Source organism: Penicillium daleae (genome assembly GCF_028827525.1).
Source record: "Penicillium daleae strain IBT 16125 chromosome Unknown utg000002l_segment0_segment0, whole genome shotgun sequence".
Classification (NCBI taxonomy): domain Eukaryota; kingdom Fungi; phylum Ascomycota; class Eurotiomycetes; order Eurotiales; family Aspergillaceae; genus Penicillium; species Penicillium daleae.
This window is the reverse complement of record NW_026623150.1, coordinates 570,035-592,059: the sequence shown is the minus strand read 5'-3', so window position 1 is coordinate 592,059 and position 22,025 is coordinate 570,035. Positions and strand designations below refer to the sequence as shown.

The following is a 22,025-nucleotide window of genomic DNA, read 5'->3' as shown; positions in this document are numbered from 1 at the left end:
TCTCCTTCATCCGATTGAGTTTAATCCAACTTCCTATCTTCTTCGTCTTTGTCTTTCAACCTCTAGTATTTGATATGGGATACCTAGAAGTCATTACCTTGACCTTGATTGACCTTCAGTCTACACTTTGACTCGACCTTTGAATAGTCTATATAGCCAGAGAAGGAGAGTTAGGCTAACGTCGAAGAAGTCAAACACCAGGGCTCCACCGAAGATAATAGCATAGTAGGACCAGGCTTGAGACCTTGGGAACGACTCCTTGGTCATTAATATCGCCCACGGCAACATCCACAGAAAGTTTGACCCCAAGGCTTGGTACAGATACCACCGAGGTGAAGCTGCAAGTAGGACTGCTGCAAGCTGGTAATTCAACCCGTAGAATATGTATGTCCCATCAATAGCTTGCAGAGAAAGGTTAACACGAATTTCCCGCTAGCCATTCCAACTAAGCACTTACCCTCCACATCTTTTGTGTAATTGCAGCTACATCCCTCGAGTTCGACAAGTAGTATGCAAACCCATCTATGCCACGAATAGACAGCGCGATGCAAACCACCGCTTCAAAAATGAGGGCGATCACGCATGACAGCAATGCTGGTTGGAGTATCGCTATAGCGCCATGTAAGTGAGAGCTCTTCTTCACCGGTGTCAAACTCACTCATTATCTCTTTGCGAGAAGCTCTGGGGTGACTCGTATCTGACGATGCACGGAAAGCTCCCCATGCGTGACCCACAAACGCAAGTGTTGATGACTCGAGTGCTTGCACTGGAACCATAACTAAGCCCCAACGGATCGTATTGAAAACGCCCCAAGCAGTGGCATATGTGTCTCCCATCTGGATAATTCGGTTCACCAGCCAGAGGTAGATGGCATTTCTGATCGCTGATTCTGTGAAGGTGTAGACGCTCGGTTTGAGGAGAGTTATGAATTCTGGGAACCCTATTCTTGGGTTTTCTCTCCCATCCGGTTCTTTCTGTACGTTCCGTGCAACCATAAGATAAAAGTAGAGCAGACCGGCTACAACGGAGGCAATATCGCAGACAAGTCTTACTATTGCTTGGGAGACAATGGTTGGTTCTCGCTTTGTCACATGAAACTTGGATATGATCAGCAAGTCTAGCACAATGTTGATTGCAAACTTGGCAGAGCTGAAGATCAGCGGTACATCAGGATTATCAAGCGCTCTAGTCGAGGATGACAGAGCAGCTTCCGTTGCAGAGGTCAAAAATTGAACCGATGACAGCCGTACATAGATGAGGGAGATTCCTCGAACTTCCTCGGGAACAAAGGCCGATGCCAGGCTTTGAGGGTATGCAAGGAAGATAATCATCAAGACGAATGCTTGGGTTGCGGTGGCTATCGTCAACGTGTATGCCAGATTCAAGCGCGAATGGAGAGACCTTGTGTTTTTATCTCCAATGATATGCCAAGCAGAACGTGGAAAGGCATCGTTGAGGACTTCAGCGACGATGCCGATGTAGGTGTAAACGTCTGTCAATACGACCTGGCTCGAGTCAATATTGGCAACCCACAGTTTACTGAGGGTGCTGTAGAGGGCTGGTAGAAAGAAGGCTCCCAGGTTAAACATCAAAGACCCTAGATATCTGAGTGGAAAATTTGCATCAGCACCTCGGATCCGGTTCTGTTGATATCTTGAATATGCATTTACCTCTGGCGACTCCATATCGGATGTCTGGTAGGATTCAACTCTTCGGAGCCGTGGGAACCAACGACTTCCATTTTGTTAGGAAAGGCCTATCCTGCTTAGCAGATTTCTCGGTCACTGTTCTTCAACTCCCTCCCGTTGACTCTCACCAGTTCCCAGGAGCAGGAAGATTGATCAAAGCGGGGAAACAACATGCACACCATGAATACGCATTAGTACGTTCCTATATGCGTGCCTTCTAAGGCCGTTGACGCCACTAAAGTCTGAGTCTAGCCAATAAGATTACACGTCAACACCCATTTTGTTTGCGTCCTGCCCGATTATACATACTGTTTCGTCAACTAAAAGATGGACACTAATAACATACTTTGAAATTTGCTTGTACTAGATAACTGCTAAAAATTCTGGACTTTGCAGTCCTCTATTTCCACCACTTGCTCTCAAGGGCATTCCCCGCTAGCCAAGTGGGAGGGCCCACACCCGCCCCCTCCACCCCAAAATATCAACCGAATTCCGACCCTCCCTTTTACCTGTGAGTGGGACCAACTTACAACAGAAAAGCTGTACTTCTTTGAAGTGGCAGAGCTTGCATCTTCACTACAAAATATGTCTTCAGTCTCCAAGTCCCACTGCACCCATCCAACTGCAGCTGTGGCCTGTTCACAAAATGCCGTGAAAGCAGGGTTCAAAAGACCAGACACAAGACAGCGCCTTGCAGCAACAAGACCCGCGAATCCGTCAAAGACCCATGAGCCCAATTTAATATCAGTTGATGATCCATGGACATTCCAGGCCCCTTTATTACTTCCCGGTGATGACCTTAGTGAAGACCCTGAGTACCCACCTCAAAGCTTCCAAGAATGGCTTGATGAAGAAGACCGCAACCCAGTGTCCGCAAGACGAAAGACAATTTATGTGGTCACAACGCCGGAAATTGAGGACGAAGTTCAGTTTATGCGAACGTGGGAGAAAAGTGTCAATGAGAAACATCAAGTCACTAAACCGTCACCTACGGCGATCCTTGATTACCTGCAAGCATTTTACCATGGCCTGCCTGTCAAGACTCTATCTCGACTGGCCACTGCTTTTACCGCGTGGGATGAAGAACCCAAACAACCACGAAAATCTCGTCAGCCAAAATATGTTGCTTTAAAGTTTGGGAATGATTGTGTTCGCATCCGCATTCGTGCATCACCAGACGGGATCTATGGTGGTCAACTGAACCTTGATGATCTACTCGATGCTGCTATGGCTATCTTGCCCAAGGATGCATATGCACTATTGCTCCTGGTAAATCAAGATCTCTATGAAGACGATGATGATGAATTCGTCTGCGGTCGCGCATATGGTGCGAGTAGAGTTGCAGTGGTTTCAAGTTCAAGGTATACTCCAGTATTGGATGAGTATCAATCTGTTGAAAGACTCCATGCCTGGCCAGCCTCACACTGTGAATCATACATGTCCATGTGCTGTACTGCATCCCGATCTGACCCGAAGCGACAAAAGAAATCAGAATCAAAAGCCTCCAGCAAATCGAAGGAAACCACTTCTATTTCATCTTCACCACTGATGGCCGCAATATCCATCTATCGAGACTTGGAGACTATCGATCTATCTCCATCTGCCCTGTCTACTCTCTGGTTGGGTCGAGTATGTCGGACTGCCGCCCATGAGCTTGGACATTGTTTTGGCATCGATCATTGCGTCTACTATGCCTGTGCTATGCAGGGCACAGCGTCTATTCGTGAAGATGCTCGGCAACCCCCCTTCCTCTGTCCAGTGGATCTGGCTAAGCTCACATATGCAACGGGTACCACAGCAGCTCAAAGGTATAAGGCTCTCCTTAAGTTTTGCGACAGACCTCAGTACAGAGAATGCCTCTTTTTTGCACCCTTTGCAGAATGGATTCGAAAGCTGGTAGCTGCAACATCCCAATGAGCGCAGTTCACAAGATGGATACTGTTTGGTTTCTCTCTTTTTACCAGGTACATGTTTTTACCTATTCTATCAGGAATGGCTGAGCTGTTCTCTCTCCACTTCCTTGCGTTTACATGTAGTTTGCCGACAAATGCGGACGAACCGCGCTCCTTCCAATCTCTTTAGTACTCCCTGAGCTCACATAACCTTGTTAATCCTACCTACTCATCAAGGGTTTTCCTATCGTCCCAGCGATCGATTATCCATCCTGCTGGGTGCATCTACCGATGAATTGCTACCTGTTCTAGCAGCCTTCTATCAGTTGAACTAACCGATGTCAACCGGTTTCCAGTTATAGACTGCAACTCATGTACACAAATATCTTCCAGAGGCTACAGCACAGCTGCAGTCCAACAAACTACGAAATCGTTGCTCAAGTCTATTGTCCTTCCTGCCCAATGCCTGACCGCTCCCCAGTTCTAGAGTATTACATCCAATTGTTCTTGACCGCCCTGTTGACCGCCTTCGTGTAGATCATCCGGCATTAACTGACCGCCTTATAATATAGCTTCTCGTCCGCCGCACCTTCTTTCTCTTCTTCTGTTGTCCCACGACGCGTCACACTTCACCTTCACGTCCCTCGCCCGCAAAAATGGCGACCCCTGTGGATGCAAAGCTTCTCAAGAGGACCAAGTTCCCTACCGAGTTCAACCAGAAGGTAGACATGACCAAAGTGAACATCGAGGTCATGAAGAAGTGAGTGATATCCCCAGATTTTGACGACACCAAGTCTCGAGAGGCTGATCAAGTGGTGCTGTAGATGGATCGCTAAGCGCATCTCCGACATTCTGGGCAATGAAGATGATGTTGTCATTGAGTTGTGCTTCAACCTGCTCGAGGGTTCTCGCTATGTATGTTGGCTCTCTGCTCTCTGAGCTTGATGCGATATCTTGAGCTCCACTCCATGTGATGCACTGTTGCTAATATTGTGACTTGCCGAGCAACAGCCGGATATCAAAGCCCTTCAAATCCAACTCACAGGGTTCCTCGACAAGGATACTCCGAAGTTTTGCAAGGAGCTATGGTCGCTCTGTCTCAGCGGCCAGGAAAATCCTCAGGGTGTTCCAAAGGAACTTCTAGAGGCCAAGAAGCTGGAGCTCATGCAGGAAAAGGTGACAAGAACAATAAATCAGCCGTCTCTAATTGGAGCCGTTTCTGACTAATTGTATTTACAGATTGAGGCCGAAAGAGCTGCCGAAGCTGTTCGGCGCGAGAGAGAACAGGAACGTCTCCGTGAGCGCGAGTTGAATGACATGAGACGTCGAGATCGTGCCGAACGAGGCGAGCGTAACTTCGGTGGAAGACGACTTTACAATCGACGTCGCTCGCGTTCTCCGGGACCTCAATACGGCCGACATCGCTATCGTGAATCCCCTCCTCGTCGCGGCTTCCCTATGGATCGCTCAGATCGTACTCCTCCCCGTCGCCGTTCCTTTTCTCGTTCTCCCCCTCGCCGTGACTTTCCTTCTGATCGCCCAGATCGCACTCCTCCTCCCCGTCGTCGATCGTCTTCTCGCTCCCCTCCTCGCTACGACTTCCCTCCGGATCGCCCAGATCGCACTCCTCCCCGCGGACGTTCCTCTTCTCGTTCCCCTCCTCGATTCCGTCGGCCAAGTCGTACCCCTCCTGGTGCTCGTCCCCCTTCTCGTTCTCCTCGGCAGCATTCCCGCTCTCACAGTCAATCCTCAGAACGCAAAGAAACAAAGCCCTGTACGGACCCTGGTGATCGAGACCGATCCATCCCCCCTTCTCGCTCACCCCACTTACCTCCTCCCAGAAGAGCCCACAGCAGATCGCAATTGAGGTTTTCAGCCCTCGCAACGAGCGGCCTCGAAAGCGATCTCTAGAAAGATACGTTCCCCGCACTCTTCGCCAGCAACGTCGAGCGGCTGCCTCTCCGCCAGCATAAGATGGCCGGTGAGGATGAGAAGACTGCCGGGCCTGAGCAGCCCGAAAACCCGCCAGCTACAGGTGATGGCCCTGTGGAAGGCCGTGTGGGAGCAGATGACCGGGCTAGACCTACCACCCTCGTCGACAAGATTCTTGCCGAGATCCCACCGGTAAGTGATTGAAATGATCCCAAAGCCATTGCTAGTAGAAACAAGTTCCTATCTCATTGTTATCTCTGCTGAATCCCGATCTCACTTCATCTACTCGCCCTGAGGCAATGTCTATTCCAAAAAGCTGACGCATGGTTAATCCAGACTCCCCAAGCCCCGAAGTTTGCTTACGGTTTACCACCGGGCGTCCGGCCCCGCGGCCTCCCACTTCGGGAAATCCTAGAGGGCCCCGATTGATGATGCTTTGTTTTTCCCCCTCCCCCTTTCCCAGCTAATCGGCGAGGTTAGCTTGAACGACTGACGTTCAACGCTGTCCCTGGGTAGACTCTTTTGTTGTTAGAGTAGAATCTACCTCTCCACTCAGGGATCTCAATCAAACAGACACATAGGGCCACCTTCTAGTCTGCGCAAGAACATTGTAGCAGTGCGAGATGTAACATAGGAGGGTTTTACACAAAGACTCCGAATTACAAGAAAGATAATACAGTGGCCAAGGATTGCGAGAAATGTATTAAGGAATGTTGTCCATGAAAGGGAAAGAAGGTTAGAATGACAGGTCTTCCCAGCGAGTTAGGTATGACAATGATAGAAATAATCATTATCTAGCTCCAAAGCCGCAATATCATCCAGAATCACAATGAGGGCCATAGTCAATGCCGTGAGGCTGAACATATATGAAAGAAGGACCAAGTTAGAATCTCCCACAGCAGATTAGAATTATAATTAAATATCTACAGACAGGAAGGACAGGATAGTCACTGAACACACAGGTCACCACCGGGAAGCGGGGATTAGAGGTGACCTGCGCCTAGACAGACGCTGCAGGCCATACCAGTGCATGGGGTGTCAAAGGGTCATCTTGGCATAAGAAAGGTGCAAGGACAATTGCGTGTGGAAGAGGGGTATAATTCTCTTCACATGGTTGGATAGGGCATGTAACCGCTTACTCGCAGCCGCAGACGGTGTGGTAGATGGTGACGGTCTCGGTCCAGGTATCAGAGCCGGACCAGCCAGAACCGGAGCCGGTGGGGGGAGCAGTGGGAGCAGGGGCACCACCAGCGGACCAAGTCCAAGAGCCCGAGCCCGAGCCTGAGCCTGACCAGCCAGGGCCGGAGGGAACGGTGACAGAGCCAGCACCACCAGCAGGGCCACCAGCAGGGCCACCAGCAGGGCCACCAGCAGGGCCACCAGCAGGGCCACCAGCAGGGCCACCAGCAGGGCCACCAGCAGGGCCACCAGCAGGGCCACCAGAGATAACGGAGGAAGTCACAACGGGGATGGTCTCAGTGTCGCAGGGAGTGGACGAGGCACCGTTGCCTGGGACGCCGCCAGCAGGGCCAGTAGCGGTAGATCCGGAGGGAACGGTGACGGAGATGGAGCCGGCAGGGCCAGTGGGAACACCACCGGAGGGAATGCTGACAGAGGGAACGGAACCAGTGTGGGCAGGGCCAGAGGGAACCAGAGGAGTGCTGGAGACACCGGTGGGGGTGGCAGAGGGCAGGCTGGGGACAGAGGAAGAAGGAGCAGGAGCACCGGGGATGCTGCAGCCAGTGAACCACTCGATGATGATCAGCTCAATGCTAATGCCAATGTCAATGCCAGTGCAGCCACCAAGGAAGGCAGCGAGCTCAGCACGAGCCTCCCAGGAGAGGATGGTCAGGCTCTCGCCAACAGCGAGGAGGCCGAGAGCACTGCGGAGGTTGATGCTCAGGGAAGCAAGGATGGTCTCGGTCAGGAAGCCGGTGATATCAACGAAGAGACCGCTAACAAGGTCGAGAGAGGCCTCGACAGAAGCAGCAACAGACAGCCAGAGAAGGACGACGGCCTTTAGCTCAACGCCCAGAGAGCAGCTAGAACCAGACAGCCAGATAGCGAGGGCAGTGCGGACTTCAACATCGAGGGAAGCGGCGAGCTTACCAGCAGCGCAAGCCTCGAGGGCAACGAGGATATCGGCATCAATGTCGACGGCGAGCTTGGTGTTCAGGAAAGCCGCAAGGGAAGCCTGGGCGTGGACGGAAAGAATACCAGCCTCCTCGACGTAAGCACCGATGGAGGCACCAACGGAGATGGCACTGAGAGCGGTTTCAGCAAGAACACCAATCTCAACGAGGCCACTGACGTGCGAACCGTGGCACCAGCCGAGGATGGAGGCCTTCAGAGCAGCCTCGAGAGGACAGTCTGAGGCGTTCAACCAAGCAATCAGGGAAGCCTTGACATCAACATCCAAGCTGGCAATAACACCGCCAGCAGCGCAGACGCTGAGACCAGCCTGAATGTGGGCAGCAAGGTCAACATGAACATCAAGGAAAGCAGACAGAGAAGCTTGAGCGGCGGCGCTCAGAACGAGAGTCGAGGAAAGCTCGGTGGAAGAGAAGATACCATCGATGGTAACATAGATCGACTCCTTGGCAGCGATGTCGGCACAAGTAGGGATATAGACTGACAGAGCAGCAATAACGTCGGCGCTCAGAGTAGCAGAGCCGGAGCCCTCACACCAAGCGAGCAGGGAGGTCTTTAGGGAGCCTGAAATGCTGGTCTGGCCAGCCAGCCACAACTTCAGTTGAGCACGGGCATCGGCATGTATGACGCCGGCAGTGCATCCCAGAGCACCTCCCTCCAGGGCAGCGGCACCGTGAGCGCTGAGGCCAGCCAGGATGGTGGTGGAACCATGCGCGCCCACACCGAGCAGGGAGTCGACGAGTCCAATGACATCGGAGGCAGCATCACCGAGCAGGTGGGCAAGGAGTCCGAAAGTACGACGCTCAACGGCGACTTCGGTAGGATAAGCGAGAGCAGAGCTCGCCAGAGCAGCGAGCAAAAGAAGGTCGGAACGCATAGTTGATCTTGGCCGCGATTAGGAGGATCAATTGGGTTTCGAGTTCGATGGGGGTATATCAAAACGTGTGATAGCGAGTGTATAGCAACGATGGCTGAGTTTTTGTACAAACGGATGGATAGGGAATTGATATCCCAAAAAGAGTCAAAAAAGGAAAAGAGAAATAACAGAAAGCGACAGTGCAGGACGGACCAGAAGCCGTTCCTTGAAGCAATTAGCGATAGACTGGTGAAGATGGAAGAAGAATAACGCACCATACCAGGCGAAGATCCTCGATGTTTATATACCCCTGATCATGGATCAAGGATGACGGGTCGATGCCTTGGATACGGGTGATAGTCAGCATAGTTGACTCGGTACCTGGCTCCGTAGCAAAGAATAGCACACCCTGAGACGCCTAGTGCTCTCCACTTTTTTGTGTCGTTGCCTTTCACAAGGCCGCGATCCATCAGAACCAGATAGCCCATGTCCTGAATGGGAATAGACCAGAGTCTGGAGCCCTGCACAAGCTGGTTACCCCGGTCTCGAAAAGTGAAAAAACGCCCTCAGTCGAGTCAGTCCCCAATTCGAGCTATCCAATGTTCCATGTCCACTGATCCACCTGAATAGGACCCCCTTCCCCCCTGGCCTTGGCCTGAGCCTCCCAGATATCGGGGAGGAGAGCTTGGATCTGTTGCCAGGCTGAGTGGAGCGAGGCCTGTCTCAACTCGCCAATGAGCAATCACCACGGGCAAGCTGGTTACAGCATGGGTGGGAACTTCTGCATCCGCTCGTGCCGTCCAGGTGTGGCGAGGTCCTGTAGGTCGGAGACGGTGTCAAATGGACGGGACGATCAATTGCGATTGCCATACTGACTGCGATGTCGAATAATCTTCCCAAGATTTGCTACTGATTATTTCCCAGGTCTGACAGCCTGACAGTCTGACGGTCCTAGCGAGGAAGGAGGTCCAATTCAAGCCAGTCGAGCTAGTCAAGCCTCGGAGCAGAAGGTGGCCACTCATTTTGCAGTCGGAATTCAGTGTTGACGAGGCACGAGAGCCGGGTGGGCGGGTCTCTCCTGCCACGGCCCAGAATGGCAGGCATCGCGAGGATCCCAGCGTGGTTGACGGGCGAGAAGTAGCAGAGCCTGCATGGTTCGATGGACTCCGATGGAGCGTTGTGCATGCAATGCGGTCATATTACTCATATTGAGGCTGGTCGTACCCGGACTATGCCCGGACTAAGCCCAGTTGGAGCCAGCCAAATCCAGTTAAACCCAGGGGATCCAGGAGAAAGCGATCGTCAGGACCCACCAAAGGTTGACGGGCCAGGGCCCGGAGGTAATTCTGCCGCGACTGTTTCTGTGCCCCTTTTTGAGTATGTGGAGGATTTTTTTTAGCCTTCTCAAGTCCGCTGGTTCTAGTTTGGAGTAAGTAATATCACTTAGTAGTATACTATACTAACTGCTACTGTACAAGTTACATCCTGCAGAGAATGGGGCAATTTTGTCCGAAATGACTCCGAAGCACCCGTTGCAAACGAGCACGATTGTACGGCATGCGCAGCTGGACGTTCTCGTCCTCGGTATTATTATTTTGCTTGTGTTTCTGTCTCTTCGCCAAACCCCGCGGATCCGGGTCAGGCACACAATGCATGCAATGCACGGCCTTTACGCTATTCGGTTTAGGGTGAGCAACGCCTCCATCCAACTTTCAATCTTGCAATTCCACTGGGCCGCATCCAAACAGTACAAAGAGACATGTTTGTCAAAGAGCCCAGGCTTCGGTGGGTCTACATTATTTGTCCGTCGACCTGGTTTGCTGCTCGGGTTCTGAAACGCCCTATTGATCTTGAGGTTAAACTCAATGCGGAAGAAGGGAGCAACCCATGGTCGAGTATGGAGTATCACCCAAGGTTCAATAATCGTTTGTTTATGTTTCTATTTTCTACTCCATGTGTATCGCCGTGCGAGAGATGCAGCGGATATGCCGGAATGATAGACAAATGGCCGATATTCTGCAGCTGTCGGGATTTCCAGCGACCAAATCCACGGTGAGCATGATATGTTGCTTCACCCTTTCTAGATCGGTCCAATATAAAAACCACGACCTCAATCACGCTGCATACTCTCCTGTTGCGTTGGAGTCGAGACTCGAGGCTCATTGCTTGTTACCCAGACAAGAGAGCCACAGTACACTAGAGCAAGCCACCGCCCGGATCCCAACAATAGTAGTCAATGGTAAAGTAGCCAGGTACTCAAAACTTTGTACGGAGTAGTTCGCGCAAAAACAACTCCACTCGCAAAAAGGAATCGGTGTTGCAGACTCGCAGTTGTGCAGAGGGACCCATGGAAGAGGAGATAGCACATGAATAGCTAACAAGGTAACAAGCTACAGTATATATCAACTATTATGTATTCAGAATGATTTGCCCTAAAATTGGGGCCACTAGTAGGCCCCGCCGATGGCCAGGGGTTCCTGTTACCCGGATCATCCACACGGCGGGCCTCGGCGAGCGTTTGATTGAAGCTGGTTAAGCAGAATACGGCGTAGTGCTACTCGGAAGCAAAGCAAATTCTAACCTTTTGGACTCCTTCCCCGACGTGGCGAGTTAAGTCTGTTGACTAAAAAATCTTTTTAAGCTTCTTCCACTCGGTCAAGGTAGCTTCTTACTGGACTACACAAATTACCAGTGCTCGAATAAAACTAGCGCGCCGCCACTGGTGCAATGCACCCCCTGCTCGGAATGGAGAACCGGTTCGTTTGAACCAAGACGGGGGGTATCCAGTTCTGGGGGCGATCTTGAGGCGATCGCGGTTTCAGGGTTGCCCATCGTTCCAAACCTTGGTCTTCAAAGGCTCTTCAAAGACATATCGCGACGTGCACCGTCGCAGATATAGTGCTGGAGTGAGCTTATTTACTCCACGAGGTTCGTCCACAGAGGTTCGTGAGGAACTAAAAAAAGAACATCTCGATCGATCGTTGTCCGTGATTCTGTGACGGAGTATAATCCAATGCCGATGCTTGAAATTCCGACCTCGCTAACCTTCCGAGGAGACACTTCTTTTTCTCCCCTTTTTTTTTCTCGGCCAGGTTGCGAGGAGTCCGATTTCCAACATGTCAACACGTCTTGGTGGGACATACAGCTGCAAAGGGTTGCTCTGACCTCGACCTTGGTTGCGACTAACCTGCGGCCGCTATCCGAGTCGAGGGTCAGGTTCCTTATTTCGGGTCAGTTCAGGAACAAATTCATTATTTAACCCTACACCGGCTCCATTTTCTTGAGTTTTACCGTCTCGTGTATTGAGGTCAATAGGCGACATCCTGCAATTCAATCTCATGATTCTTTCGCTTGAGTAATAATTTGATCATCCTCATCGCTAGGCTCCAGACTTCGTACCTGATCTTCAGTTGTCTGGGATTTGCGAACCATGGTCAAGCCTTCAAGAACCATTCGCGTTAGTCAATTACCTTATCTATCTTCATGATACATACTCAATGCTCCAACTGCGTGGTCTTTCCTTAGATGAAAGTTATCTCGTCGCAAAAGAAAAACCAATAGATTATGCACTGATACCCTACCTCGGCCATGCGGCCGAGGACCGGATCACGAGGATCAAATTTTTCGTCTCAATAAGTGGACCGTTGTACGGCATCACATGTAATCATTTTTCCAGGACTTTCCTACGAATTCTGCAGTGGTAATAGTCATTTCCTCCGGTCCTTCGCATTCCGAACGTGAATTATGATATTATATGCAGTCATGCGCTGCGACGCGTCAGGTCGTTTTTGCATGAGAACGAGGGAATTCATGTGGGAAATTCTCCATGCAAACGTTGGATAGCTCATATGCAAGGCTGGAGTCATGGAAATAGAATTCGTATCTTTGACTTTTACTCTTATTTGCGGTTATCATAGCCGATGGAGGTAGCCAGGGGTTGTCCAATCAACTTGCGATGTGTCGGGCCACTGTTGTAAGTCTCTCTCTTCAACATGGAGGACGAGTGTGCACAGCGTACTTTCTCCAGGGCAAGATGTTGCCATGCCCTTGACCGGTATGGTGACTGTAGTTAGCCTTGTTCTTGCTCAATTTGATCTAGATTACACTCTTTGCCTTATCATTTGTACTTTGTACAATTTCTGTGGGTATAGACAGCCGTGAGAGTTTGGTCAACCCAATGGAGACATTGATTAAGGAGAATTTTGTCAGGCTAGATTCTAACGACCTAATAAAAATTTTCGAATGACATGGTAACCTGTTTGATGTCTAATTAAGTCCATCTTGGAGATTTTATGGTGATGAGCCGTTGGGAGTTGTGGCCGAAGGTTCATTGGAACGCGCGCCGCAAAACTGCAGAGATATATTGAGGTGGTCCTGTGAGTAGTCTGCTCGCGAATCGTTGACACCATACCCGTGTCTCGACGGAGTAACTCGTTGCACAAGCGATATAATCAATCAAACATATACAATACAGCATAGCAATTGACAATAGTGGCAACAGTACTCCACCAAAAAACAATTTCGGAAGTTTGATGGGTACCACTGCTGGTTTCATGATTCAAGGTTCGGACGGTCGCTTTGCTCAGGTTACCAGTCTATAATGGACGAAAAGGCACTCCGGAGATACTGCAAATCTTACGCAAGCCCACGACCAAACTTCACAACTAACAAAAGACTTTGTAGAGGTTCCCATCGACCAGCAAGGAGGGACCAGGTTTTGGCTCGCTCTCGAGTATACCCGTCTATCAAGGCATTCCTTGTTGTGGTTGTCGCCATGGCAACCATAGATCACGTGACTTTATAGCGCGCCAGTTCTCGACTCGCGATGGATCCTCGGGTCGAGATGAGTGGACTTTCCCTTTGTGAATAACAACAAACATTCGACACATTCGGGCCACCCCGAGGCCGGCAGTGATACACGACTTCAATGTAGGGCTTATCCACCATGGCCTCCCCGAATTCCCTCTCATCTGCCTACAACAACGCCCTGTATCAACAAGGAACCCGACCGATGTCCCGAACCGCAGTTTCACGTTCTGGTTCCAGACGGGCCTCTCCAGCCCTACAATACGCCGACGCCAAACAATCAATCTCAAGACATTACTCTGGGGACAGCTCAGATGATGAGGTCCCAGAGCCAAAGTTCAGCGCTTCCGTGAAAGCGCTTCTCGATGGAGACGGGTTGGGTTCGTCGCCACATCTACACAAAGGTCAACAACAGCATCAATACCAACACCAACAACCCTCTTCATACGAGCGGCGCTCGGCGACCGGATCGCGACAACATAGCCAATCGCCGCGGAATGCCTCGCCACATGACCAGTCCAATGGAAGTCCGGCACCTCGGGTAGTCCGAATTGGTGCCATTTCATCCTCTTCGAGATTCTCCCGCGAGGGCTCTCCGCTTTCGAATAATCAGAGTGCCGATTCCGAAGCTCAAGACCGACCCAATGACTTCATCACGCCCGCTCCCCGACCACGGAGTGTTCGGATCAATGCCTCTCGAAGCAGTACCCGCTCCCCAGCATCCATTTCGCCATCATTGAAACGGTCAACGGAACGCCAGCCAGGTGACGAGTATGGAAGTGGTGAGCGGTCTGACAGTGACCGAAAATCGCGTTACGATGATGATCCTGTCTTGCGAATCGGTACTTCATCAGTCTTGCGCGGTCGCACTGGAGAGGATATTGCGCCCCATAGCTCTCTGCGGGTGAAGCGAGTTGGTCGACTTACTGGTACATTCCTGAATGGACCTGCGCGGCGAGGCGTGTTGCGTCGACAAAGTGAGGAGAATAACGAAGATAATTACTTGCTGAATGACGGCATTATTCGGGAGCATGACGAGCCGCAAGATGCCAATGCTGAATATCGTTATCACTCTCAACGCCCTGCGAAGCAATCATCACCGAAGCAATCATCACCGAAGCAATCATCACCGAAGCAATCATCACCGAAGGTGTCCTGGGCAGATCCCAGCCCTTCTCATGATAACGATGAACAAGACCAACAACAACATCGGCCCCTCCCGGATCGACCCGCGAGTCGGGTCGGTGGAGAAGGTCTTTTCTCACGCTCCTCGTCGCCGAAGTCTTATGTATCGCAGTCCAAGTCCACGCCAGGGTCCTCAGAAGTGTCGTCCAAATCGTCGAGTGCTCAGGAGCAACCTGCCTTCAAGGTACCGTCATTACCACCATCACTTCCTTCCGCGAGGGATCAAGAGAATGAACCTCCACCAACGTTCAAGCGCGCCAAACCACAGGCCCTCAATTTGCTAGATAAGCCCGAGAAGTACTCCGTCGTATACGATACGGACAAGAAAGATGTTGCCGCCGAAACCCCCGCAGGTAATTCTCCCCGGAGGATTCTTGCGAGCCGAAGCAACAACACTCCACACAGACCGGCTCCTCCGCCTCCGAAGATGTCGGTTCTCGAAACTGCCACAGCTACTGGTGGTGCTTCTACATCGCAGTCCCGTAAGAAGCGGACGCAGGTCTCGATTAATCACAAGCACTTCACCCGTCTTGACTGTATTGGTCGGGGTGGAAGCTCTCGTGTATATCGTGTCATGGCTGAGAACTATAAGATCTTCGCTCTCAAGCGAGTGAATCTGGAAGATGTCGACCCTTTGACTTTGACTGGGTACAAGGGTGAGATTGATCTTTTGAAGAAGCTTGAAAATGTTGATCGGGTGGTGCGCCTGTTTGACTGGGAGCTCAACCTGGACAAACATTGCCTTAGTGTTTTGATGGAAATTGGTGAATCTGATCTGGAGAAGATTCTGACCTACCGTCTTAATGCTGAGGACGCTGTGTTCGACATCAATTTTACCCGATTTTACTGGAAGGAGATGCTGGAATGTGTTCAAGCTGTCCATAACTTCAACATCGTCCACTCCGATTTGAAGCCAGCAAACTTCTTGATGGTCCAGGGTCGGCTGAAATTGATTGACTTTGGTATTGCCAATGCCATTCAAGACAACACCGTCAATGTCCACCGAGAGCAACAAGTCGGCACACCTAACTACATGTCTCCAGAAGCTTTGGTTGATTCCAATGCATCCCTCGGCCTCCCGGCTAGTGTGGGCAAGATGATGAAACTTGGCAAACCCAGCGATGTGTGGAGTCTGGGCTGTATTCTGTACAAAATGGTGTACGGCCAGCCGCCTTTCGCCAAGATCGCAAAATATTACGAGCGTATCATGGCAATCCCGAACCCTCGTGTTCAAATTGATTTCCCCTCGCACGGTGTCGGCGGTATTCCGGTGCCTCCTGGATTAATCAAGACCCTGAAACGATGCCTTCAGCGCGACCAGACTCTTCGCCCAACCATTGAAGAAATGCTCGGTCCCCGGGATCCCTTCCTGCACCCCGATGCCCAACTCGAGGGTGCCGTACCTGTTACACAGGACATGCTGGGTCGCATTCTGGCTAATGTTGTCAACCACTGCAAGGTCCGGGGCATTCCCAAAGAAGAAGAGCTGGCTGCATGGCCTGCGGGATTCTTTGCAAAAATAAAAGCAGCACTCGAAGAAGAAAGTTCTTGATGTGCTCGGCCGGTCTTTTTACATCTTTTCTTTTGTTCTATACCTCCTCTGTTCATTCATCCCTGCTTGTTACTACGACTTCATGACCGGTGTTTAATGGTGTTGTCTGTGTTTATTCTTGCCCCCTTTACAAATTCGGCGTTTCCTGTCTAAAGCTATCTCATGGCTAATCTGACGGCATCTATCTGACTGCTTTATTCTTCTTCCGTTGCATTTCGTTACAGTTTCCATTCCCTGCACTACTATGCAAGTCAGGCTTGTATTCACCTGCCTATTCAATTGGAGGTATACAGGTGATGCCCTTTGTCGGGCTGCCATAAGTGCGGCTTGTGGATTTCACATTTTTCATGTACATGACTTTCCTTTCATTCCTTTTTCGGTCTACTTGCATTGGGGGTTTCCGGAGTTTTGAGCCATTGGCTCCTGTCTTGGTGCCCAAGTTTAACATGATCAACTTTCTTCTCCCACAAAAACAAAAAACCACAAGATTCTCGCTAGACTAAAGCACCTCAAACTTGCGGTATCTTACTATCCTGCAATATCATAGCACACCCCGGGAGTCATTTCTACTGAGGTTAAATCAAAATCATCATGAACTCATTGTTTGGTTGGATGTAGCTAAGCTCATCTAGTTAAATACAGCCCCCAAAAGGGTCGAGCATGCAAGGTAGAATACTTTTCGTGAAAGAACCAAGACAACATTGTATGCGCCAGAAACACCGAAGAGCAGTTCTCTATGAACCATATAGACCGCGAAAAAAAAACCAATCACAGTAATGCCTCGGGCATGGGTGGTATCGAAGACAGACGGGGTAATCTGCCAGGAATGAGGAATAAATAGTGGCGGCCTTGTGAGGGAGGCTTAAACGAGGAGGACACTATATTGACAGGTCAGCATGGAAGAAAAGGTGTGATGATAGGAGGATTGCTTACGCGTTGACACAGCCGTCGTTCTCAGGAACGTTGGTGATCTGGGCCCATTTACCCCAGACAACCTTACCGGTGGTGGTAACGAGACCCAGCTCCGAGACGTTGACCTCGATGATGGTACCCTTGGTCAAAACACCCAGTTGGGTGAAGAGGGGGTTGTTGGGGTTCTTCTTGACGGAAAGGATGGGCAGCTGGACGGTCACACCGAGTTCGGGGCTAAAAAATGAGATATATTAGCATCACTCCTCAGGATTGACACAAACGAGAGCAGTCGTCATGGAGAGGAACTGTCTTCCGCCTTCCCCATAGTGCACGACTGGCTCAAACAGACGAGGGGATCAAACATACTGAGTAACGTTGGCCTTTTTGTAACGCAGACCCATAGGGCGAATGAATCGCTCGTACTTGACAGGCCGACGAGTGAAGTCGTTACCAACGAAGGTAGGCTTGGTAATCATACGCTTCCAGGACTTCTGGTGGGTCTTCTTTCCGGTGTTGACGACCTTGAACATCTCCTCCTCACTAATACCCTTAACCTTAGGCAAAGGCACGGCAAACTTGGCCGCCTTCTCCGCCCGCTTATCCTTGATAGCACTGGACAAGGCCTTGGCGTTGGTAGCTTGAGATCGGTCGAGCAGGTACTGGGGCAGAGGAGTCTTGGACGGCTCATCGGGAGCGGCGGACTTGACGTTCTTCTCCTCCTGGGCCTTGATGCGCTTCTTCATCTGGATCTTCTCCTTGTGGCGCTTCTGCTGGTACAGCTTGGCCCTTAGACCGCGCAGGTTCTGGGCATCGTACGACTGCTTGTGGCCCTCACGAGCCTGGCGCTTGCGGACACGCTCATCGTGATCCAGCCGCTTACCATGCTGCTTCTGCCAGCGCTCGATATACCTAGTGGAAAATGTGTTAGGTGGAAATCTTCGGGCGATTTTAGCGGGGGTACGACGAACTCGTTCTGAGGCTGTAGGGGAAGGTTCGGTTAGCTGATCTGCTCCAAGCGAGTTCAGGAAAGAGTGAGGTGTGAGAACATACCATGATGAACGAAAAATGAGCACAAGTGGTGGAATAACAGAAGATGGGGTTGACCAGCAAGATCTAATCGCAGACCGAAAAAGTTGTTTCTGCAGCAAAGATAGCAGATCATGTGATCTCCTTATCGACCAGCCCCCCAATATGGTCGAATGCTAGCGACATAGAGACAGCACAGCGAGTCTAGTTATGGTCAGATTGATTATTAACTGCAATTGGATGAATTCCTGTGAAGATGTATGAATTGATTCATATTCAATGACTGCAATTATTGTCGAAACGATTGTTGTTGCTTGACTGATCCTGCAGAGTAAAGGGGCACGTGATCTACGGGGAACCAAGCGGCCACAAGCGCAGTTGATGATTTTCTCGAGCGGACAGCCGCTCTTGCAAATAACTCGGCCACCAACGAACCATTTATTTCCCGCAATTCGCTCTACGCCACGGGAAAGGGTTCATTCAAGATGTTCTCACGCTCAGTATTCCGGAGCCTAGCCGCTGAATTGCGGTTGTCTGCTCCGCCCTCTATTTCGTCTGCAGCTCCCCTTCGGCAACGAGCTTGCTTGCACCAAACTGCCCTGCTCCGAACACAGCAACAAGAAACCGAGACTCAATCCTCCTCATCAAAGCCCGAGTCACCATTGAGTGCCACTCCTCGTGCGCAATCGGCCCAGACCGAGACTCAGAACGCACCCAAGGTGCCGTCCTTCGACCCATTCTCCTCCTCTTCCGTCCCTCATACGCGCGCCGATGTCCCGATTGCCAAACAACCAGTCGCACCGAGCTTCGATTCTCCCCTCGAGGTCACCAACTCTCTTATGTCGCGCCTCCCGCACCTGGTGGGCCAATCACCACACTACATTGTCGCAGAGTTGCACGCCCGGCCATACCTTTTGACGGAGGGTGACCACGTTCGTCTTCCTTTCCTCATGCCCAAGGTCAAGGCCGGCGACATTCTCCGCTTTAATCGTGCCACCGCTCTTGGATCGCGCGATCTCACAATGAAGGGCTCGCCCCACCTTGACGAACGTCTGTTCGAGTGCCGGGTTCGCGTGACGGGTGTCGAGTCGGAGCCCATGCGTATCAAGGAGAAGACGAAGCGGAGACAGCGACACATCAAGCAGGCCCGGAGCAAGCACCGCTACACGATCATGCGGGTGATGGAAGTTCGGGTGAAGACCCCTGAGGAGTTGTTGGAGGAGGGCGCCGTTGTCATTGAGGAGAGTGAGGATACACCTCAAATTGAGGCTCGGTCATGATATGATGAAAGCAATTTGCAAGGGGAGAGATGACCAGGAATGGCCCACAAGAAGATTTATCCTGTGACGCTCCGGGTGTGACTCGCGATATTGCTGAGATATGATGCATTGGCCTCTTGCATCATTTTGTACAGATAGATGGGATTTTTTGGGCTGATCGTTTGTGCATTGTATTCTATATCTATTTCCAAATTACGTCCATTCAGAATGGAAGCATTTATTTCTTTTCTCCGTGATATGATTCGACGATATGCTCCAACATTGTTCCAAGACTGGGCTCCAGTCGTTGACGCTGAACATCCAGAGGAATGGATAAAAAGGCAATTCGATAGCATTAATAGCACGCATTGTTTTTCACCGCAAATACATGCGCTGCCATCAACTACGATGGTGTATATTCCCCTAATCCGATATATGATGAGTGTATTAGAAAACCTACAATGATCAATTGCAATCCAAGAACTTTGGTCTGTATTTCTAGTGTGATTAGTTGGGGTATCACGATCGAAACAAAAGGTACTAGTCTGGCTAGGCAAACGACTCAAGCCGAGGAATTTGGCTTTCAGGATCCCTATCAGATTCCTCCACTGTCCACACGTCCCCGTTCTGGTCTTCAATGGTATCCCCTTCCTGACATGATAACCCACGAATATGCTCTTGTTCCACCTGGGAGATGAGGGGAGTGGGAGATGTGGGAGAAGCCAAGGCATCAAGAGAATTCTCTTCGCCTCCCTGCGATGATCGGCCGGATAAGGGGCCTCTTTCTGGGAAGTCAGAAGAAGCACTGTCTCTTTTGCGGATACTCCTGACAGAGCTACCATTTAGCCATCTAAGAAGGGGCCGAAGTGTTGGAAGACACGCGCAGATGATACCAACCGATTGCTCAACAGAGGACCAGGTTGATGGTACGACACTGACATAAGTGGCATTGTCCAGAGTGTTAAAGTCGAAGCTCGTAATCCGAAGAACGGAAACCACACAAACGCTGGATCATTTATTAGCGAGTGAAATGAATGTTGCACGATTGAATAAAGACTCACAATCCACCTAGGAGAAAGATACCTGTAAGAATCCACTTTTGTCGCAAAGTTGTTTGTAAGCGCCATGCCATCGGGTATGGAAGGCAAAGAATCAAAACGTCGAGGAGCATGTTGGCAACCCCGTTCCATCGGAAAAAGGCGATTGAGTCGATACAGGTTCCTGGGAGACTGGAATCCCAATACTTAGAGACTGGAGAGCAACCGCATATTGAGACGATCACACAGGCAACGTAGTAACAGATCACCAAACAGAAGGATGCCCAGAGAGCCCAGCGGAATCCCCTGACAACTCCAAAGATGCGATAGTATAGGAGGATCAGAGATGCTTTCGTGAGAACGGCATTGACGAGGTATAGCATTTGCGTAGCTAGGAAACTCTTCAGGGTTATTAGCATGCAGCTTGGCTTTGTAGATATTAGGTAGGGGTCTATTCATACCTTTCCCAGACCTGCAGCTTGATCGGGTTGTAGATGTACATTATCCTGACCAAGACCATAATTCGCGATTTGTACCCATTTTGTGGCTGCTAGGGCCCAGTTAATCCCCTACAAACAAAGGATTAGTCCTCGATGCAGCATTAAAAGAAAGTTTGTATACTTACCAGCGCCGCGACGATGATAAAATCATCCCACCAAAAGCCAGCTTTAGCAACGTAGCGAGCGATATATCGCAGAATCACCACAAAAGTGGCAGGCACAATGGTGGTGATTGTCCCAACATAGATACACCAAGAGATGTTGTCAGATGATGGACCTTGAGTTGATTCCATGCAGTTCAATAATCTTCTACCGCCCCAACATCGACGAAGCACGGACTCGTGGCCATGGCCCGGGCTCCCCAATGTTTATATATGTTTCATTATTCTGAGATCTTATTTATAAATACTAGTGAAAATATGGAGAGAGATTGTGATAGATCGGACCCGAGATATCTAAGCCGCTAAGCTGAGCCTCATTGTTCTTTCTCGCGCGATGTGGCTTCGGCCGGGATGCGGGATGAACCGCCTTGTACGGCCAAGAAGATCGGGCTGCCGTGCACCGGGCGCTTCCGGGGACGGCATTTCCCCGGCCGAAGGCCGCATTAGGATATATGGGCCTGAATCGCCACCATGACTTCCAGTTTAGGCCAAAAAGATGTATAGGGTGCTCGCTTATTGTATAAGAACCGCTCGGCTAAACGTCTCGAGGCAACATGTAGTCCCAAACTTGATGATGCCGTAGACTTTCATACCTGCCTAATCAGGATGTTGATTCGTCCACAACCAACCGATCGGAGCCGTCCGGTAGATCAAATCTAGCACTGACGGTGGAAGATGGACTCTGGGGAAGTTGCGCGAGGAAATCCCATTCCCTACCTATCCAAGCAACGGCTAAACGGCGATTGTGTTCCTTGTTCAAGTATAGTAAATGGTCTGATGCAAAGTTTGTTCAAGCAGCCAAAAATAGTCACCGACGTGAACATCTTCACTCTATACATCGATCACATTACCTTGGAAGAGAAACTGGCGCCTAAATGGCACAAGCTACAGGCAAGCTACGTACACCTTTTAGGGTCAGACTCGAAACATTGAAGTCATCAAAAAAAAAGGGTGATAATACAGGAGTAACATGACGTATAGTAAGGGTATAAAGTAATAACGAAAATTGATGCGATCCGGAAGGGGGAAAGCATGGTAGTAATATGAAACAACGATGGTGATCCGAAA

The 22,025-nt window shown here is 50.4% G+C and overlaps 9 protein-coding genes across 9 annotated transcripts; 5 read left to right on the top strand and 4 right to left on the bottom strand.

The window, feature by feature from the left end:
* Positions 1-120: 120 nt before the first annotated feature.
* N7458_001235 (uncharacterized protein) lies at positions 121-1,741 on the bottom strand (the record flags this gene model as incomplete). Its single annotated transcript, XM_056904618.1, is given in 4 exon segments — positions 121-360; positions 458-609; positions 659-1,653; positions 1,671-1,741. The coding sequence occupies 4 exon segments, from the start codon at positions 1,739-1,741 to the stop codon at positions 121-123; spliced, it is 1,458 nt and encodes a 485-aa protein (XP_056768725.1).
* A 532-nt stretch (positions 1,742-2,273) lies between these two features.
* Positions 2,274-3,605, top strand: N7458_001234 (uncharacterized protein; the record flags this gene model as incomplete). The annotated part of the gene is made up of 1 exon (XM_056904617.1): positions 2,274-3,605. One exon carries the CDS (start codon positions 2,274-2,276, stop codon positions 3,603-3,605), a length of 1,332 nt encoding a protein of 443 aa, XP_056768724.1.
* A 631-nt stretch (positions 3,606-4,236) lies between these two features.
* Positions 4,237-5,447, top strand: N7458_001233 (PWI domain-containing protein; the record flags this gene model as incomplete). Its single annotated transcript, XM_056904616.1, is given in 5 exon segments — positions 4,237-4,340; positions 4,405-4,495; positions 4,592-4,756; positions 4,820-4,931; positions 4,948-5,447. The coding sequence occupies 5 exon segments, from the start codon at positions 4,237-4,239 to the stop codon at positions 5,445-5,447; spliced, it is 972 nt and encodes a 323-aa protein (XP_056768723.1).
* A 107-nt stretch (positions 5,448-5,554) lies between these two features.
* N7458_001232 (uncharacterized protein) lies at positions 5,555-5,941 on the top strand (the record flags this gene model as incomplete). The annotated part of the gene is made up of 2 exons (XM_056904615.1): positions 5,555-5,704; positions 5,849-5,941. The coding sequence occupies 2 exons, from the start codon at positions 5,555-5,557 to the stop codon at positions 5,939-5,941; spliced, it is 243 nt and encodes an 80-aa protein (XP_056768722.1).
* Positions 5,942-6,647: 706 nt separating this feature from the next.
* On the bottom strand, positions 6,648-8,540 carry N7458_001231 (putative cell wall protein; the record flags this gene model as incomplete). The annotated part of the gene is made up of 1 exon (XM_056904614.1): positions 6,648-8,540. The coding sequence occupies one exon, from the start codon at positions 8,538-8,540 to the stop codon at positions 6,648-6,650; it is 1,893 nt and encodes a 630-aa protein (XP_056768721.1).
* A 4,924-nt stretch (positions 8,541-13,464) lies between these two features.
* On the top strand, positions 13,465-16,062 carry N7458_001230 (serine/threonine/tyrosine protein kinase MPS1; the record flags this gene model as incomplete). The annotated part of the gene is made up of 1 exon (XM_056904613.1): positions 13,465-16,062. One exon carries the CDS (start codon positions 13,465-13,467, stop codon positions 16,060-16,062), a length of 2,598 nt encoding a protein of 865 aa, XP_056768720.1.
* Positions 16,063-16,924: 862 nt separating this feature from the next.
* On the bottom strand, positions 16,925-18,074 carry N7458_001229 (rRNA-processing protein NSA2; the record flags this gene model as incomplete). Its single annotated transcript, XM_056904612.1, has 5 exons — positions 18,025-18,074; positions 17,943-17,953; positions 17,341-17,883; positions 16,996-17,208; positions 16,925-16,940 (listed from the first exon to the last, which is right to left on the bottom strand). The coding sequence occupies exons 1-5, from the start codon at positions 18,025-18,027 to the stop codon at positions 16,925-16,927; spliced, it is 786 nt and encodes a 261-aa protein (XP_056768719.1). The 5' UTR covers positions 18,028-18,074.
* A 411-nt stretch (positions 18,075-18,485) lies between these two features.
* Positions 18,486-19,280, top strand: N7458_001228 (mitochondrial 54S ribosomal protein bL21m; the record flags this gene model as incomplete). The annotated part of the gene is made up of 1 exon (XM_056904611.1): positions 18,486-19,280. The coding sequence occupies one exon, from the start codon at positions 18,486-18,488 to the stop codon at positions 19,278-19,280; it is 795 nt and encodes a 264-aa protein (XP_056768718.1).
* Positions 19,281-19,808: 528 nt separating this feature from the next.
* N7458_001227 (uncharacterized protein) lies at positions 19,809-21,071 on the bottom strand (the record flags this gene model as incomplete). The annotated part of the gene is made up of 4 exons (XM_056904610.1): positions 19,809-20,265; positions 20,321-20,697; positions 20,758-20,865; positions 20,922-21,071. Coding segments are annotated over 4 exons (1,092 nt in total), but the record flags the coding sequence as incomplete, so codon positions are not given.
* Positions 21,072-22,025: the final 954 nt, after the last annotated feature.